Below are 19,377 nucleotides of genomic sequence, written 5' to 3'. Positions count from 1 at the left end.
GGGGGGAGACAGGTGGGCAATCCCGTGATTTATGGACAATTGTGGGCCTAAAGTTGGGAGAGCGCCGCATTTTTCTCCCCTCTAAAATTCCCATCTTTTCCTTCTCACCCGTGCTCGCATTCTACGTGGGGCCCACACGGACAAGCCAAAAAAAAATTGACGGTTCCGCCAATCGCGATCGTCCGCCCAGCTGCAGATCCTGACCGTCCGTCTCCCTCGCTATTCGTCACGTTGCCACGTCGAAAAGCGTTGGAGAATGATGTCCTAAAGAAATTCGATCCGCTAATCGGAAGCCAGAACGATGCGGACGTATCGGTTCGTAACGACCGTCTCGTATCGGAAATCATTGAGGCAGTATTTCTTTTGTTTTTGTACACAGAATTTATTTGAATAAATCCATAAAAAAATTTTGAAATTCGGTTCCAGTTATGGTGTTTCGGTTGAGGAGCACTTAAATTATATATTCAGATTTGGTGCGAGCATCATATATGATTTTTGAGTCACCCCAATCTAAATTTAGGCCTTTCCAATAAATTTTTTGATATCAGCTCAGCTCATATGTGGTTCCGCTACTCATTTGTGCCGTTTTCTCCCTTTATCGGTATGTTTCTTGAATTATATTCAAAATGCAGCATGATTGTATGTAGATCTAGATCTAGATCGGCTTATCCTGATATGTACATGATTGTATTTAGATCTGGATCTGGATATTGATTTTGATATGTGAAGCTAATGCTAGCTAAAACTACTTTTTCTCCCACGTAAAACCTCATTTAATATACATGATTTATTTAGTATAGAATATATTTGAATAGCGCAATTGCAGCACATAAATAGGTGTTTCCAATTTATTGAGGACTGGACAACACGCTAATAAGCTTCCAAAATCTTGATAGCAATAACATCATGTTCCCAAGAAAACTACACATATTTTCGGCCCATAAGTAGTCAAATATCAGTCCAATTTGCGCCTAATATTTTGACTTTAAGAATTCGTTGTCTTCTTTTGGTGCCAAACTTTCTACTGAATCAGTCAAAAAATTGGTCCATGTTGTAGGACTCCAAGAGAGTGCCCCTACGGCACGTCCCTATTTTGATTTCTATGGGTGTCATTCTCAAATGCCATAAAAAAATGAGTATCCTCCATCGAGTTAGATGCAGCCTGTTGTTCATTTACGTCTCGACACAGCTCAAGACCCTGGAAGCAAGAGGATATGTGAACCTTTGGGCTTCATTTGATCGGCTACCATTTGTCGGGAAAATTGGAAAGATATTATTAGGTGTCCGAACATGAGAAAAAAAAAAGAAGAAGAAGAAGGTGATAGGGCCTCTCTTATACTATGCATGCTTTAAATGAATGAAAGTCCTATAAAATGATACTTCGGTGTCGTTTGGGATCCAAAGTTGGTCTAAAATCTGCATTGAGAATTGAGTAATGTGTTAAAAACATCATCTAAGGGGTCGTTTGACAGTATCGTTAGACAGTATGAACACTAATACAATGTTCCAAGAATTTTTAAAGACAAAAGTCTCCTCTAAACTTTAGGAAAATTATTGAACATTGTGTTAGTGTTCCTCATGCAAACACCCCTACAGTTCGACAGAAGGATGATTGGGACCTCATATCCAAGGTTGGCTGATTCACTCCTAAGTCGGCCAGGCTCACCCACTTCAGGTGCAGTAATTTACATTATGGTTATTTGAATATTCAACCAAGTTAGACGAGTCAACTCACTGACCAATGTTTCAATCATTTGACGATCCGACTCATGGGTTTGCCAACTATAGTATAAAGATGAGATCTTAAAGTGATTTTCCATAAGTAAACATTAAAAAAAAAATGTTAATTTGAGAGTTCCTCTGGTAGGCGACGATGGCTATGGAAAAAACCATGTGATCAGTGTGTGTTCTGTAGGTTAAACTTAAGCTCTTTAGGAGCTGTTTGGTAACAATAAAAGATTGTTATTGTGTCATGAATCTGTTCGAATATTTTTGAGCATGTTAAGCATGAAGTCTCCCTCACATCTCTTAACGCACCAAGAGAATAGAAACCAGAAGAAGAGAAAGAAAGAGAGAAAGAACACACAGAGATTTACATGGTTCAGAGACAACGTTCTCCTACGTCCAAGGCCGTCGCAAAAAGCAGTTTTCACTATCATTGAAAATTATAGAGTATAAGTAAAAGGGGTGCCCTCATAAACATGAGATTAGGGCAAAACCTGGAAAGCATAAAAATAACATAAATGCCATTGCAAAAAATTGGTTGAGGTTATCCAGTATGGATCCGACTCCACACTCCAACAGACCAGATCTGTTCTTGATGTGGGCACTTCAGGTGACCTGCTGGTTTTTGAAGAGGTCTAATGATTTTCAGATCAGATTTGGATGCCACGGTGAAATCCAGATTTGGATACTAAAATGGTACCAGATTAGCTATAAGGAGACCAAGCACAAGGGTTTTCAAGTGGGAGTAGGCGAACTTTTTCAGCTTAGATTCGTCTGACTCACTATGAGGATGCTTGTTAACCATTGTTATCTAAGCATATTTGTCCCCATTCGGGTATATTTCTGCCAAGTAGTTTTTTTTTTTTTTTTGAGGAAATGAAAAAATATAAAATTAAGTAAATACAAAATAAGCGAGAAACTAATAAGAAGACTTTAAGGAAAACTATAAAAAATGATAAGAAAATAATGTCTCAATGATAATAAAAATGATCCCCAAATAATATCGTTTAAGCTTAAATACAAATCTATGATGATATTAATGTAAACAAAAGAAAAATAAAAATGCAAGAAAAAGAGAAAAATGAAAAAAATTGGATAAATTTAGTTTTCCTTTTTCTAAGAAAATGTTTTTTTTTTACTTCTCATTTTTTCATCCTTCTCATAATATTGGAGAGAACTTGTTTTCTAGTTTATCCTCTGTTAGCAACTAATAAGCTATTCAATGAAGAATAGACTAGAGATTAAAAAAAAAAAAAACTATATTTATATTAAAAAAATGTACTATAAAAATTTCTGACCTAACCCAGGCAAGTACCGAGTCAACTGTCTGACTACCTAGCCTTCAGCCGACCTGACTCACGAGTTTGCCAACTATGATTTTATCATCTGTCGCTATTGAACTATCGCCTCATATTCCGTTTCTGCATGAGTTAAGAGATATTTCAATTTCTAAGTTAATCTTGGAGCTGCTTGCTAATACTTTCCAAAACTAGTGGACAAAGTTTATTGAAATTTATGTGCAATTTTCATTTGAGATTTTATAACATAATAAGACTGTTATAGCCAAAAGAAAAAAACGAAAAAAAGAAAAAAAAAATCTGTTTGATAGTCTTGGATCTCAAGTTTGAGTTATGTGGAATCTATTGAGTAAACAAACTTTGGATTTCGAATCTATGAGGATTTGGCATGGGAGTAGAAGCTCCTATTGAGATCCAATAGGAGGGGTTCTGACCTCAAACCCTCATATTTGAGATCGTCAATTATCTTAGATCACCATGGATCTCAGATCTAAGGAGGAAACCTAAGATATGATGTCCAACCAACTTAATTGATAAGTTCACATGAAATTATTTTTGAAAAAAAGTTGTAGCTTCATTGCATTGATATCTTCAAAGATATAGACTCTCTCCATAGTTAGAAGCCGTGCCGTGGGGGACTGACTGACTATGAATAGATCTGACCGACTGGGGAAGGAACATCTTTGAGTCCGTTCAGAGTCAGTATTAGACCTAGGACGGATGCTCCAACCAAGACTGCGATGGCCTTCTCTATGCTCGCTTCCTGCTTTCAGGATTTGATAAGAGCGTCTCAAACAAAGGCATTCTTGCAGTCAGAGCTTAGTCTGTAGCAGCTTCATCTTGTAATGCCCGCCTATGACCGATAGTCTTGAAGGGTCATTACTGGACCAATGAAAGTGGGCAGGTGTTGAAACGAAGGTCAGATCCGTCAGTAGGGATGTCAAAACTCTTTCTCGATAGAGTTTGGGGTTGAGCTGCTCAACTAGAGGTGGATCTCACGGATTTCATAGAGGAAGGGGTCAGTGGCAGTTACAGTTCCAGTTTCCAGCTCTCAAGCTCTCTCCATTTTCATAGAAATTCCTTTGGTTGGTGGTATTCAAAAGGCGTCAAAGAAAATGGAAACGGTCCTTTAAGAAGGATTGAACAAGGCTTTTTCCGTGCACGTATACTACGACAAGGCTCCTCGCTTATGGCTCCGTGGCTCTAGTAGTCCTTCTTATTCAGAAAGACTCTTTCGAGAAGAACATAGAATAGTAGAGGATCCAGCATGCGGAACACGGCGATCATTAGAAATTCACGAATTAGAGATGCTGTAATATACTCTTTCCCATAACTTCTCATACCAGACCAACCCACTGAAATGCAAATGGGGACCAGAAATGTAGTCAATATCACCAAGAATGAAGAAAGACCGTCTATACCCAACGAAAAATGGATGTTTTCATAAAGGGTTTCCACAAATTGAGATTTGGCCGTAGAAGGATCAAATTGTGAACAGGGGGATCCCCAAAAAAGTAAGAAGAGAGGCGCATAGACCAATCAATCGTATCGGTCGTATTCTGGAATTTGGAATGAAAAGAGGAGTAATGCTTCCTAGCACGGGACACGGAATCGGACCACTGAGATGAAAATAGCATGAAAAGCAATTTTCTAACATAGAAGAGAATCGAACATGCAAGAGATTAGTTGACAACAGTCAAAAGATGGGGTGCCTACTTAAAAAAAAACTCATGAGGTTTTTCACAGGCATTCTTAGGTGAAGTTGTTTTTGTTGGGGAAAACCTTGATCATTTTTGAAAAAATAATAAATCATAAAAATCTGCAAAAATTCAAAAACTACAAAAAATATTTCTAATGTCAAAAAAAATTGTGAAAAAATCATGATATTTTCATTTTTGCAAGATTTTCAAAATCTCATGAACTTTTTTTGGTTTATTTGATTTTCTCATAAATATCATGAGATTTCATGATATTTATGACACAGTTTTACCCACCACATCTTATGGTGGGTGTACCATGTCTCACTCAGGTCCCAATGCAGCCCAGAACCTCGGAAACAAGGGAATGAGGGAGCCTTTAGATATTTTTTCTGGGTAGTGAGCTGTTAACCTCCTATTCATCCGAAAAAAAGGAAAAAGTTGTCACAAAACATTAGAAAGAAAAAATTGATTTAATACATTTGACTTCAAATCAACTAGACGAAGAGTTCATTACAGGATCGCTTGCCGTCTGGCTGAAGCGCCACCCTGTGTACGCAACAAACGTACGCAGGGGGATTGGACCCTACTTCTATCACAATTGACTTTAAGAAAAGGTAAGATCACTGTCACAATTGACTTTGGAAGTCTTCAGCCACGATTTATTTGTCAGCCCATTTTGTCAGGGAGAAGTGTGGCCAAGTAGTCAAACTTTGGATGCTCATTGATAAACACATTTTTAACACTCTTACTGTCACCCCCACTAGAAGTCATGCAACTGATCTGTCTTTATGGTCAGTGGGGTTTCTATTTCTTGACTGACTTTGAATAATTGGAAATGTGGGGTCAGTAAGTTTCATCTTTATAACACCACAGATCTTTGTTTCTCATTAATGGAACCAGAACCAACTATGGATCCAAAAACTGTACAAGGGTCCTAACTCCAGTGTAGGATGAGCGGTTCAGATCTGGGTCGCTTAACAGATTTGAATACTCAGGTGCTAATTACTTTAAGTTTAAGATAGATAGGATTTGGATCTCAACACAGAAAGTGACCACAATGTCTGAATTCTAATTGCAGTAGTTTTCTAGTGTATATTTGGAAGAAAAGTTTATTTTAGCTCTTGACTAAAATGTGCATGTTTTGCATTACATAAACTGTATGAGCACTACCAACATGTAGACATTGTGAGTCTCTTTTTTTCATTTTTCTTTTTTTTTCTCCATGACAGTCCAAATGTTCAAAGAATCTAAAAAAACATGCTTTTTTAAGCATTTTTGGAGTTGATTTGTAGTTATTCCTCGTGAACCATCTTGAGGGGTATAGCATAATTGGTCAGATTGAGTTGGTGAAAATATGGTCGTCAGTTTGATTCTAATACATGTAAAAGTCTAGTTATCGGTTTGATTCATAGTACTCCTTTGAATTTAAAAAGGTAGAAGTATGAAAGAAGTGCTTTCTAAAAAATCTGATGAGATAATGCCAACCATCAGATTGAAAGAACTGTTTCTCCAAAAGGTCTTTGGGGATATCTCTTTCCTTAAAATGCACAGTAGTCTGTTGGCTAAAAACAGATTCACGAGTCTTTTCCTGTAAAATCTAAGTGCTAGATTTTGTTGTATGATTAAGCTTACGAAAATAGAAGATAAATATCTCAAGTTTCATGCTTTCGCGTTGACCGAACAAAATCTCTTGCTTCCGATCATATCCCATTCATGATATCAACTGTAACGATAAAGTAGGTTCGGGGCATGACTATATCACCAACTTAATCGGATCTTGGTTTTCCTCAATGCAAAGTCGAAGACCAGACCGAATCTAACTCAAAATTCGAGATGCACTGAGTTTCTACTTTCTACGTTCGATTTGAATGGTAGATACTCATATATCTGAATGGCCCCCGTCCAATGAGGATGAACACAGTCGCAATTGGTCGGATAGCCAACCTGAAGCTCTCCCTCTCTCGATCATGAATCTTCCCTCGTGGGTAAAAGTTCTAGTGGGTAGGGATAAATATCTCTTCTTATCCCCATCGGATGAAAATCAAGGTGGCCCACCGAGTATTCCCGTTTCCGGTTTACTTCAACGCCGAAAACGGAGGATGACAGCTAAAAGGATGGACGCATCTTGTAAATCTAGTAAATGATGGTCAGATATTTGATTTAAGCGAGTATATATGTATATATAGGTGCTCCGAAGGAAGGCCGAACGTTCAAGGACGACTCTCATGGCTTCTTCATTCCCCTGCTCGCTCTGTAAGTAATGGTCGCTTTGGGAATGAATGAGTACTTTGCTACTTCTACTTTTTCCTTTCTGGGTTTTTGTGGTATGCGCATACAGTAAAAGTTTTTTATTTCCTTGTTGTTATTCTTAAGTTGGAGAATTTCTTTCGATTTTGCGGCATAACAGCTTGTGATCATTGATGATCTCGTGTTCCTTTCCAACATATGGTGTACCCCTGTTGTGTTGTTGATCTTGATGATGTTTCCGGGGAAGGGGGAAGGGAGTGTCAGCTTTGCTTTCTGTTCATCTTCATTGGCATCGACATTACTGGCTTTATGCGTGCTCCCTCTCTCTCTCTCTGTCTTTCAGACATGTTCCTTTTGTTGATGTATGTCCGTCATGGTATTGACTTGTTTTACTAGGTGTCTCCCTTTTCACTGTATCTCTTTTGAGAAGTAGCCGTGTCTTTCATCAATGTCTCTTTCTTTAGTACACAGATGGATTTTACTCCTTTTTATTGAAGAACACATGGCGTGTGGAACTCTACTTCTTTACATAGTGAAAGACGATCTGTAGATTGTTAATGCAGGGTTGTTGGCTCTAGTACTTGAAATCTTGATTTCAGAGCTGATACATTTGGTCAGTTCGATCCTTTTAGATATTCAAATTTTTAGTAATTAACAGGCCTTGTGTAAGACTTTTTCTTTTTTTCCTTGTGTGAGAACCTTTTCTCTTTTCTTTAACCAGGATATAGAGCTATTTTTCAGAGATGCGGCGCCGCTGTAGTAAAGAGACTGTGTTGTCCTCATGTTGGTGGACCACTATAGGGCCATAGTTGAAAACACAGTTTGAGTTGTCAATAGAAAATGCCTATTAGTCTTTTCTTATTTCTTCCATATAGAGGCTCCTTATGCTTTAGAAGAATGAAACTAGTTTGTAAATTGGGTTACCATTTTTCTGGACCTCTATTGTCTAGCAGCCTAATGTTTGTGCTTCAAGAACCAAATGCGTCTCTCTTTCTCAAAGATACATACACATATATATATATATATATATGTATGTATATATATATGTATGTATGTATGTATGTATGTATGTATGTGTGTGTGTGTGTCTGTGTGTGCATACTTTTTCTACCGTTTACTTGTCAAAGGAGAAATTTCATGGATTAAGTTTGATATGTGACAGGCTTTCTGCTTATCATTGTTCTTACTCTCTTGGGAGGATGTTTTGCGAAATTGCTCTATCCTCTCCCAAGTAAAAAGAATGAAAAAAATCGGAAGCCACTACAAACATCCCGGCCATATAATATAGCACATCGAGGGTCGAATGGGGAATTCCCTGAAGAAACTTCTGCTGCTTATACGGTATGCCATGTGTACCAGTATATCTCTATGATTTAGCCAAATTTATGAGAAAGTGATTTCTTGATTGAAGAATAGATATTTGACTGGTCAATAACCAAGGTTTCTAGATCTTAGTAGCATGTAATTTGGTTTGCTTATGATCGTCTGCTTCCTATCTACTTCTTTGTGCACTATAGTTAACATCTTTTCTTGCAGAGAGCCATTGAAGAAGGTGCCGACTTCATCGAAGCTGATGTCCTTGCTACTAAGGATGGTGCTCTCATATGTTTTCATGATGTCACTCTTGATGATATAACTGATGTTGCAACACATAAGGAGTTTGCTGATCGCAAAAGAACATATGAACTTCAGGGTTCTAACACTACTGGGTTCTTCACAGGTAAAAGATACTTGTGGCTCATCGTTCAAATTTGAAGTTTTGTTTAGATTTTTAACTTTTCAGCTCATATTCGCTGAAATACATAGTTGCTTGAATTTCAAGAGTACCATTGAATATGTTCCTTATCACCACTAGTTCACCTATTGATCTCTATATTTCATGTATACTTCCTGCTTTGGAGGCATTATTATGAGAGAATGAAAGCTGCAAATAAACACTAAACTAATCACTTCCAATCATGTACAGTTGATTTCACTTTGAAAGAAATCCAGACACTAAGAGTGAAGCAGAGATTCAGCTTTCGTGATCAAACATATAATGGTGAGTTGACCTTCTTATTATGAGTTTTTCACATAACATTATTTGGAAGATTCTATTGTCAAAGTAGTGTAAGTTCTTTTGTTAATATGAATTGACTTTGGTTAGCCATATATGTCTCAAGTATCCAATTTTGATTATACATTGTGATGTTCTTGCACACCACCATGGTTGAACGGACCAGGTTCGGTTGAACGGACCAGGTTCAGTAGCAACCTCATAATGTCCCACTAAGCATGCCAACATGGCTTCTTGCCGTTCTTTGAATTAGAATATCTCAATTTTTCTTGTTGATACTTAGTTTTCAATTGAATGTGCTTGTCTGCATACAATGCTAAACACATTGTTAGCAAGATAAAACTAACACATGCTATGAACCTATGCCTCTATTAAAAAGTTAAGTATAGTCTAGCGATGAAAGAGGCTTTACATTTATTCTACTGTGTGGCAACACATTGTGAAGCTTAACTGGTATTAGTGATTGGTAAATTGACAGACTGAACTGACCAAGGATGTCTCTCTGAGCAAAAAATTTTGGTACTATAAAACTTTTAGTTACTTATTCATAATTAAACAAAATAAGGTAATCCACATGCAACTGGGGAACCTATGCGTCTAATAATACACTGTAGCCATGAGTTCAAGCATATGAGGTTTATGCGTGACTGACATGTTGTGAAGCTTAACTGGTATTATTGACAGACTTAAATGACAAAGGATGTCTCCGAACAAAAACTTTTGTACTATAAAACTTTTAGTTATATTCCTAATTGAGCATAATAAGGTAATCCACATGCAAGTGGGACACAGGATGCTGCAAAGTGCAGTAGAACCAAACTGATGTTTCATTTTTTACAGACCTCTCATGTGTGTTGCTTCTCAGATGCCTGTGCATTGGTTCTCCTTTTGAGGATTTCTTATGTCTTGTACTGCCAATTAGAAACCTACTTCACCAAGAAAATAGTTTTTTTTGCACAACTTATGGAAGGAAGAAAGTCACACAGTTTTTATGCTACCACATTCTACAGGGTAGAGCACTTCCTGCATCATAAAATTCAGTGGCTTATAGCCATGGGACTTGACAATTTTAAGGCTAGACAATTTTAAGGCTAGAAACTTAAGTTGGCATTATTTTGTGGTGTGGCAGCTCCTTGCACATGTCCTTAATTTATTGTCCTGTGGCCGGCAGCTGTGGTTTATTCATATTTTTCCTAAGGCTGCTGAATTTGCATTTGCAGTCACATGGTTTGGTGGCTAGGAATTTGAGAAGGGAGAAGAGAAGCACATCTAAAAACTGCACAATGAGAAACTTTTTCTTTATGGCTTACACTAGACCTCTATATTGTATTGCATTGAAGTGCTAAAGAAATATAACGAAAACATAGTTGTCTATTCTTTTGTTCATATTTTAATTTTTTTTTTCTTAACCATGATATCATGCAGGAATGTACCCAATTATTACCTTTGACGAGTACATTTCCATTGCATTAGATGCAACAAGAGTGGTTGGAATCTATCCTGAAATAAAGAATCCTGTCTTCATCAACCAACATGTAAGTCCTTGTGCTTGAAAACTCATGCTCAATTAATTTGAATTCAAATTTGGTTGCAATATCTTTCTGCAGAATGATGCCTAAAATTTTCAAACGTAACTTGCATTACCATTCCTAACTTCACATTTCTGATTTTATTATTCACTGATTTAGAGAGGGGAGAGCAAGTGTGTGTGTGTGTGTGTGTGTGTATGTGTGTGTGTGAGAGAGAGAGAGATAATGTGAAGCTTCAGTTTGCTCTTAGCATTTTAGACTCAAATTCTGTTTACTATTTCCTTACTTTACCCTCTAGATGGTATTACATTTTGATAAAACGTAGCTATTAAGGAAATTCTACATTAAATGTCCACACATTTGAATATTTGCTAATTCCACCAAGATCTGCATCCACAGCTGTTCTGCTTACCTCAAGGCCTGGCCCTTTGCAATGACTGCCATGCCCTCCTTCTCATTGGGTCATGGAAATTGCCCAGTGCTGGGTTGCACGCATGCCTGATGTGTTATCACAAAATCCCCTATGCACATAAAATGCAAGATAAAGTGAACCCTCTTCATCGCCCAAATCAATGAAGAAGTGCATTTAGACCACGTAATATGGAAAGCTATTTTAATTACTTTTGTTATTTTGAAAGAGAGCAATTGATACCAATGCAATCTCATTATTTCTAAACTGTGGTCATTTTTATACATAAACATGATAGTCATTCTCATCAATTTGTTGAGTCTAACATTATAGAAACCCCCAACTCAATCATATGCTTGATGTTCCTCTTCCTTAGTGAGTGTTATTGGCTTGACAGGAAGTTATAAATTTGAGATGCTCTAATGTTTTGCTTAACCATCATATAGAATAGTAAAACTTGACCTGTTGATGATAATAAACATTGTTGAATTGAATGGTCTCATTTATTCGCAACCTTTGTGGTTCTCAGCTGTAGCTTCAAGCCTGGAGTACTAGTTAGTCAAAAGATCGATAACCTTTTCCTCGCCCAGGCTTTATTGCTTTATACTTGATGTTCTTATTTTAATGGTTTAGGGTTTTTTTCTCCTTCAGGTTAAATGGGCAGATGGGAAAAGGTTTGAGGACAAAGTTATCGAGACACTTCTCAGATATGGTTACAAGGGTTCATATATGTCAAAGGACTGGCTGCAGCAGCCAATATTTATCCAATCCTTTGCTCCTAGTTCTCTTGTATATATTTCGAATTTGACAAATTCACCCAAAGTCTTGTTGATTGATGATGTGACTGTTCCAACTCAAGACACAAACCAGGTGTGCTTCCCTCCCTTCTTCGTGATACAACTACAATGCCTATTAGGATTGCTGGCCATGCAGTAAGAAATTTTATGTTGTCCCAGTCTCCAGATACCAGTTTGTCTTTTCATTCTCTTGCTGCGTTTGTAGTATCTTGTGCCTAGAAGCTCAGATATGGATGCCAAAATTTCAAAACAGTTGTTCCTTTTATAGTGTTCTCATATTTACAGTGCCCTCTATCTATCTAGGGAGTAGGGCTTTTATGCCAATCCAATCAATAAAAAATGAATGGTTGCCAAAAATTTTAATCTTCTTTAAAGCTTTTCAATAAGGTTGGGATGCATCAGTTCTTTTTGACAATTAACAATCTCCTTTTTCCTATGATCTTCTTTATTTTGTGAAAGAAGGAACTTGCTTGTGAATGCTGCTTTGTAGGTGACTCTAAATTTTTATTGAAAAAAAAAAGAGTTTATAGATGCATATACTTGTATGACACCCATAATTTTGCAGTCATATTTGGAGATCACTTCAGACAGTTACTTTGGTTTCATAAAAGATTTTGTAGTTGGAATTGGCCCTTGGAAAGAAACGATCGTGGCAACTAAAGGGAATCATTTAGCTGCAGCTACTGATCTTGTAGCCAAGGCACATGCCCACAATTTACAGGTGATTTTTTTTTTTAAAAAAGCTTGTTTTGGTATTTAGTAACTGTTTTTTAGCTTCAGTTCTTGATGTCGGTATTTATAAACTAATTCAAAACTGGCCTACAACCTTCCTTTTATAGAGATGCTAAACTCTGTGCCGTAAAATTTCAGGTACATCCATATACATACAGGAACGAGCATGAATATCTTCATGTTGACTTCCACCAAGATCCTTATGCTGAGTATGATTATTGGGTCAACAAGATTGGAATCGACGGACTATTCACAGATTTCACAGGAAGCTTGCATAAGTTTCAAGAGTGGACCTCCCCTTCAAATAAAGATGAAAAATCTGCATCGGAGTTGTTGTCTAAGATCGAAGCATTGATCTCTTCCTCCCATCATTGATCTCCTTCTTCCACAATTCATTCATCATCAGAAACCTCCTGAATATTCACTATTCTGCTGAAAATAGGATGTCGAAAATACTTTTCTACTCATTTGTCATTCCAACCATGTCAAACTCTCTGGAAAGCAATTGAAACGAGAAACTAGCTCAGTTTTCTCCTTATTTTCTGAGGAAATAATGAAAGGTTTGATAGTAACTTGTTTTCTGGAATACGTAGCAAGATAACCAATCAATCTACTGCATTTGCTTGGTAATATTTGTGTTGCTTTATTCGTCGTCCAGCTTTGCTGCCCCACTGCGTATCAGGATTCATATTAATGGTTTTAAATGCTGCATTGAGTTGGCACACCCAAGGGTGTCAAAAGGAATATAGAAGGATCGAGTATCTGCAAATGGTCCCTGCCATGAAGGAATGCAGCTGCGAGAACTGAAAATAACTACATCATATATGTTGTTAACAGATGTGTGCCATTTCTGTATTTCTTAGTGCTAAAATGGCTACAGTAGACAAGAAACTCGCCTAGAAGTGCAAATGGATCGTATTTGGACCAGATTTTATACATATGCCGGTCCATCTGTTCTCGCTAACAATCCAAATCCAAGGGATACTAAAAAGTAAAAAGTTATCAGCGGCAAGATACTGGCTAATGGTCATAAAAAACTGAGAATGCATTTAGATTTCTGATGCTCCACCACTACTCAACCACAACAAAACATGCTGTCATTGTTTTGGCCATGAAAATGTCATGAAACTTTTGCAAATATTCTTTTCCATGCACTTCTGTCAGCATGGTTACGCACATCAAACAATATGACTCAATTTCTGGTTTTTCATGAGTTGTTATTTCCTATTGGCCACAAACTTGCCGAATAGGATATATTGTCACTTTAAAAAATGTCACCATGCGTTGACCTGTTAAATAGCAACTAAACTCCCAAATTTGACAATGTTTCAGAATATCAGCAATATTTGCCCCATTAGAAGTATGGAAATGCCTTGTTACCATCTCGCAGAGCAGTACTTTACTGTACAACAGCACCAACTGCAGGACATCACGGGTGAAGTGATAAACTACTAAATACGATGCAGGATGAAGAATTAGGTCCTGCTACCGCCCTTAACAAGGCTCCTGTACTGCCATCAGGCTTAGGTAAAAACGGTTTACACCTGGGACATGTAAATTTGCATACCAATTACGCATTTTTTTCACAAAACTAATAGAGAACGACGTGAACGCCCGGGGCTCTAACCATTTAGAATGGCAGGGTGCGTGGATCCACCAAACGATCTGGTGGCGGCAGGCAGTTAGAGAGAGAGAGAGAGAGAGAGCCTGCGGAACAGTTTACTAGGATCGAGTATGAACGGAAAATAAATAAGCAAAGAAGTTTATTTACAGTACAAGTTAGAATTGTGGTTTATTTCACAAACCATTGGAATCCTACGTGAACATCAGTGCACACTATAGGACAAAAAGCAGTCGATTACACGAAAACTCCTTGCATATTACATCCTTTAATGGAAAGAGAGCACAGACAAAAATCTGAGAAGCTCCAGTGGAGGCCGGGAATATACAGCTCTGGCATCTTCTGCACAAGTTGAATCCGTTAAACTTGGACCTATTTCCTAGGATGCGGGAAGTTGAAGTTGCTTCAACCGTTGGACAACTTGCTTCATTGTAGGCCGAATTGAGAGGGAATCAACTGTACACATGACAGCCAAGTGCAATACCTCTACTAAATCATCATGGGGGCCTACGTCCCAAAGGCCCGCCGTGAAAAACTCGCGAGCCCTCCCGTGCCTGAGAACCATGCAGGCCCATTGAACAATATTGAACCCATTCCCATAGGAGGAAAATGATGGGTCTAACGCTTTCTTATCAGAAAGCAACTCCATCAGCACCACACCATAGCTATAAACATCAGCCTTATCCGAAACTCGGCAAGTCAGGGCATATTCTGGAGCAACATATCCAAAAGTTCCGGCCACATCAGTTGTCGCATGCGTTTCAGAAGTGCCCAGTAATCTAGCCAACCCAAAATCTGAAAGATAAGCTGTGTAATTGTTATCCAAAAGTATATTGCTGGGCTTGATATCTCGATGAAGAACACGAGGAACACACTCGTCGTGCAAGTATGCGAGAGCTCGGGCAATGTCCAGAGCGATCTTGTGAAGCATCCTCCAATCTACCGCTCTCTTAGACCTCTCCTGGATAAATTTCTCTAGATTACCTCCCGGCAAATAATTGTATATAAGAAACATCTCTGTCTCGCTGGCATGAAAACCAATTAAGGTGACCAAATTTGGGTGTCGTGCTCTTCCAAGGGTCTTGATCTCAGCTTCAAACTGTTGGACACCTTGAAACCTCCCAACAGAGAGCCTCTTTATGGCAACCAGGACACCTGGGGAGATCTCGGCCTTGTATGTAGCTCCAAAACCCCCATTACCTATGCAATTGCTTGGATTAAAACCACCAGTCGCCCGCACAACATTCTCGAAGGTTAGTGTCACTCCAATGTTCGAGAAAGTGACAACTTCCCTTCTACCAGGCACCTGACCAACTGCCCTAGACGCACGCCTCCTTGTATAGAAAAGAACAAGAACAAGAACCAAAAGAACAAAAACTATAGCTGATGCAGATGTAATGGATGCAATCTCTATAGGACTAAAACCAGTGGACGGACTTACTGGAGGAGAAGCAGAATCTGTTGGGCTCCCACCTTGCCCCTGCTGAGCAGAAGGGGTTGATGCCAATTCAACTAGGGAAATTTGGCACTGCTTGAGATGAGGGTCTCCGATAATGCTGTCACACTTAATCGCACTAAAATTGACTGGTACAGGTCCAGAGAGGTTATTGAAGGACACATTAAATGACATAAGGCTAGTCGCTTCAGCAAAATCAGAAGGTATCTGGCCCGAGAGGTTGTTCTTATCGAGTAAAAGAACAGTCAAATTCCTCAATTTTGTTATCTGCCAGGGAATCTCTCCTGACAAGCCATTAGAATCAAGTGCCAAGACCCTCAGCAACGGCAACAGAGCAATGTCCGGGGGAATTCTGCCAGTCAAGTTGTTTCTTGCCAGTGAGAGGTACTGCAAATTCTTCAGATGACCCAATTCCATGGGAATCGAACCAGTCAGCTTGTTACTGCTCAGATCAAGGCTAATTAAAGAACTCAAATTCCCAAAACTGGACGGTATTTCCCCTGCAAGTGAATTACCGGACATATCCAATGCCCTGAGGGAGCTGCACCAACCAGCAATTTCAGCAGGAAGACCACCAGATAATTGGTTGTCACTAAAGTTGACAATAAACCCTCTGAGGTCTTTGCACATCTCAAATAAGTCAGCAGAAATCGATCCATTGAAACGATTACCACTAACCAAAAATGCATACACTGGGAGCCTTCCCAACCTATCCACGGCAAGCCGGACAGAAGGAATGTCACCACTAAAATTATTTCCTGTAAAATCATGAAATAGAGTACCATAGTCCGCCCCAATTGCAGGAAGCAAGCTAGCAACCAAAGCACTGCAAGTAAAGAATGACGAATAAATAGAACCAAAATCAAATGGATCATGCGTGCTTGCTGCTCTTAAATTACTTGAACATCCACCATCGATAAACCTTGGCACGGAACCCGACAGTAGATTCCTACTGACATTAAACCCAGCCATACATGGCAGAGGAAGCCTATCGCTGAGACCGCCAGTCAATCGGTTCGAGCTCAAATCAAGAAAAACCATTTTCTTGCAGTCCCCAAAAGCTGCAGGGATGCCACCAATGAAGAGATTCTGTGCAAAATTCACTATTTCCAAGCTGCTGCAATCACCCCATTGGGAAGGGATGCTGCCCACCAAGTTTGCGTTAGGCGCCCATAGGATCTTAAGCTTAGGAAGCGACGTGATGTTGGTGGGAATTTCCCCTTCAAAGAAATTGAACTCTCCTTTGTCATCATCCTCCAGATCTGAATAAACAGAGGAGTTGAGCGATGGTAACTCGTAGGCGTTTGTCAAGACGAGGATCGACAGTTGGAGGCAGTTCCCAAGCTCTGATGGTACTGGCCCGCTAAGGCTGTTCCTTGAAACGTCCAGGGTTTCAAGCGCAGAGATCCTTCCCAGTTCCGGTGGAATTGGGCCGTCCAAACTGTTGGAGAACAACAACAACGACCGCAGATTCCGGCAATTTCCTAGTGTCGCTGAAATACTGCCAGATAACCGGTTTCCAGCAAGATGAAGCCGCTCAAGGTACCCACAACTGCGTCCCAGATCTTCCGGAATCGATCCAGAAAACCGATTGAACTCCAGAAACAACCCCCTTAACCGCGGCAAGGACCCCAGGGACCCTGGTATCGTTCCGTTAAGCTTATTCCCCGCCAAATTGACGTAATTCAACCCTACGCAGCTCGAAATCTCACTAGGAATAGGTCCAGAGAGCCGATTGAAGCTGAGATCAAGCACCTCCAGCTGGTGGAGGGCACCGATTTCCCGTGGAATCCCGCCAGAGAGGTCGTTGAAGGCAAAAGACAGAACCCTGAGCTCAGTGAGGCTCCCGACGGACGGCGAAACCTTTCCTGCAAGCTTAGCACCTGATACCGGGGGTCGCGCCAACGGAGCCGAGCAAGAGTCAACGGGACCAGAAGACTTACCTCCTCCAGCTGTCAGGTTCAGCGAGATGACTCGACGAGCTGAGTTGCAGGAGACGCCGAACCAGGCGCAGGCATCGGCATCCAAGGGGCTCCAGCTGGATAGTATCCCCGCAGGGTCGTCGAGGGAGGCCTTGAGGCGCAGGAGGGCGACAACATCGCCGCGACGCCAGCCGGATCCAGCTAGCCCCCGGCAGGGAAAAAGAAGCAGCAGCAGTAGGACAAGGAACGACCAGACCGACGGCGTTAGGTTTCCCCCGAGTCGCCTTCTCGGAGGACGATTCATCTCTATCTCTCTCTCCCTTTCTCTCACAGCTCAGAAAACCCTAACCCTAACGGCAACAGCAGACGGCCATCTCTCTCTCACACACACTGAATCAGAAGGAAGGAAGGAGGAGAGAGAGAGAAAGGAAGACTTGGAAAAAGAAGCCAGGAGGAAGACGATGGTCACTGAAAATGCTCATCAATGCAAGAATGCCCCTGGTCTTCCGAATATTTGCCCTTCTGGTACTCCCGTACGGCATCTCAAGGATTACCGTAATGCCCTCCAGAGGAAACATGCTCTGTGCCCCCATCTCTCTTAAAAAAATAAATTCATTTTCGGTACAACCTTTTAGCCGTAATTTTAACTGCAGGCATTTTCCTAATACGGGTTTCACTTTTACTGCACACTCAGATAAGAAACAACCTTCACCACCAAGTAACGTTTCGAAGAGAAAAACTGAAAAGTATTTTTCATCTTAGATCCAATAGCGCAACTAAGAATCATGTTATCAAGGGGCATTAATTCACAAAAATTTAAACCCCTCACAAAGTATAAATGGCAAATAAAAAACATGGTTTGAAACACTAATATGTAAAAAAGGAAAATGGTTGAGGGTAAGATGATAGCGACAACACTGCCACCTACCATTCAACCCGACCTTGAATCTCTAAACATTTTTGTTTCATGGGTTTAATTTTTATAAGCTTATTCTTTACATTTTTCATTTAAAATAAAAAACATGGAAAAAGTATCTTTTTAAAAATTTTACCAGCAAGATATAACACAGCTGGTTGCAATTCTCATCAGAGCATCTCTCCATGTCTTTTAATGCCCAGTCCGGGGTATATTTGGTCATTCGTCCCTAAAGTGGACAGAGGCGCAGGTGGGGTGGCAAACCCGTTATTTCTGGAGAAACCGGGTACAATTGGGAGGGCGATATCCAGGGCCGGGGCCTTGTCAAAGACGCGTTCTTCCCCTCTGCTTCCTAACTCTCCCGTATTCAGGTGGGTCCCACGTGGAGACCGGCGGAGTTTGGCCCCGGCCGGTAACCGCCCGGCTGCTGCCGGTTCGGCCAATCGGGAACGAGACCCCAGCTGCAGATCCTGACCGTCCGTCTCTCCCCCTTACCGATGATCCGTGCCGTCCACGCTGAGACGTGGAAAAGCATCTGTCATTCCCCCCGTCAAACGGTCTTCCCCCCCACCTTATCGAAAATGACTAAACTACCCCAAAATTATTTTTTAGACCTATTCAGATCCAGATTCGGATTTTAATTTTGATTCTATATTCCACGTTTCATAACAGTTTTAAGATTGAGTTTGATAGTCTCTTATTTTAAATTCAAGACTGAATAAGAAGGTGTGTTTTAAGAAATCTTTTTATTAAACTAAACTACATTAAAATAAATTTAAAATCGATCGAATCTTAAATCCATTAATCGTTGCGAATCTCAAATCTACAGTGAAACAAAGACAACCCAACTTGATTCAAACTTCATAACAAGCTAGCAGAGCTCAAACAAAATGAAGCAGAAGTTCATGTAACTTATATTGGATTTATTTACAAATTCAAGAATTTCGATTCAATTCTGGAGAGAATTTG

General features: G+C 39.8%; 2 protein-coding genes across 2 annotated transcripts; one reads left to right on the top strand and one right to left on the bottom strand.

The window, feature by feature from the left end:
• Positions 1 to 6,681: 6,681 nt before the first annotated feature.
• Positions 6,682 to 13,079, top strand: LOC116258521 (glycerophosphodiester phosphodiesterase GDPD6-like). The gene is made up of 8 exons (XM_031635695.2): positions 6,682 to 6,976; positions 8,133 to 8,311; positions 8,507 to 8,690; positions 8,937 to 9,011; positions 10,452 to 10,561; positions 11,616 to 11,834; positions 12,327 to 12,482; positions 12,632 to 13,079. The coding sequence occupies exons 1-8, from the start codon at positions 6,949 to 6,951 to the stop codon at positions 12,866 to 12,868; spliced, it is 1,188 nt and encodes a 395-aa protein (XP_031491555.1). The 5' UTR covers positions 6,682 to 6,948; the 3' UTR covers positions 12,869 to 13,079.
• Positions 13,080 to 14,239: 1,160 nt separating this feature from the next.
• On the bottom strand, positions 14,240 to 17,940 carry LOC116258877 (LRR receptor-like serine/threonine-protein kinase RPK2). Its single transcript, XM_031636317.2, has one exon. The coding sequence runs from the start codon at positions 17,794 to 17,796 to the stop codon at positions 14,494 to 14,496; it is 3,303 nt and encodes a 1,100-aa protein (XP_031492177.1). The 5' UTR covers positions 17,797 to 17,940; the 3' UTR covers positions 14,240 to 14,493.
• Between the last annotated feature and the right edge of the window lie 1,437 nt (positions 17,941 to 19,377).

This window comes from Nymphaea colorata, chromosome 8, assembly GCF_008831285.2.
Source record: "Nymphaea colorata isolate Beijing-Zhang1983 chromosome 8, ASM883128v2, whole genome shotgun sequence".
NCBI classification, from domain to species: Eukaryota; Viridiplantae; Streptophyta; class Magnoliopsida; order Nymphaeales; family Nymphaeaceae; genus Nymphaea; species Nymphaea colorata.
Note: the sequence above shows the minus strand (reverse complement) of the source record. Positions and strands in the feature narration are given on the sequence as shown.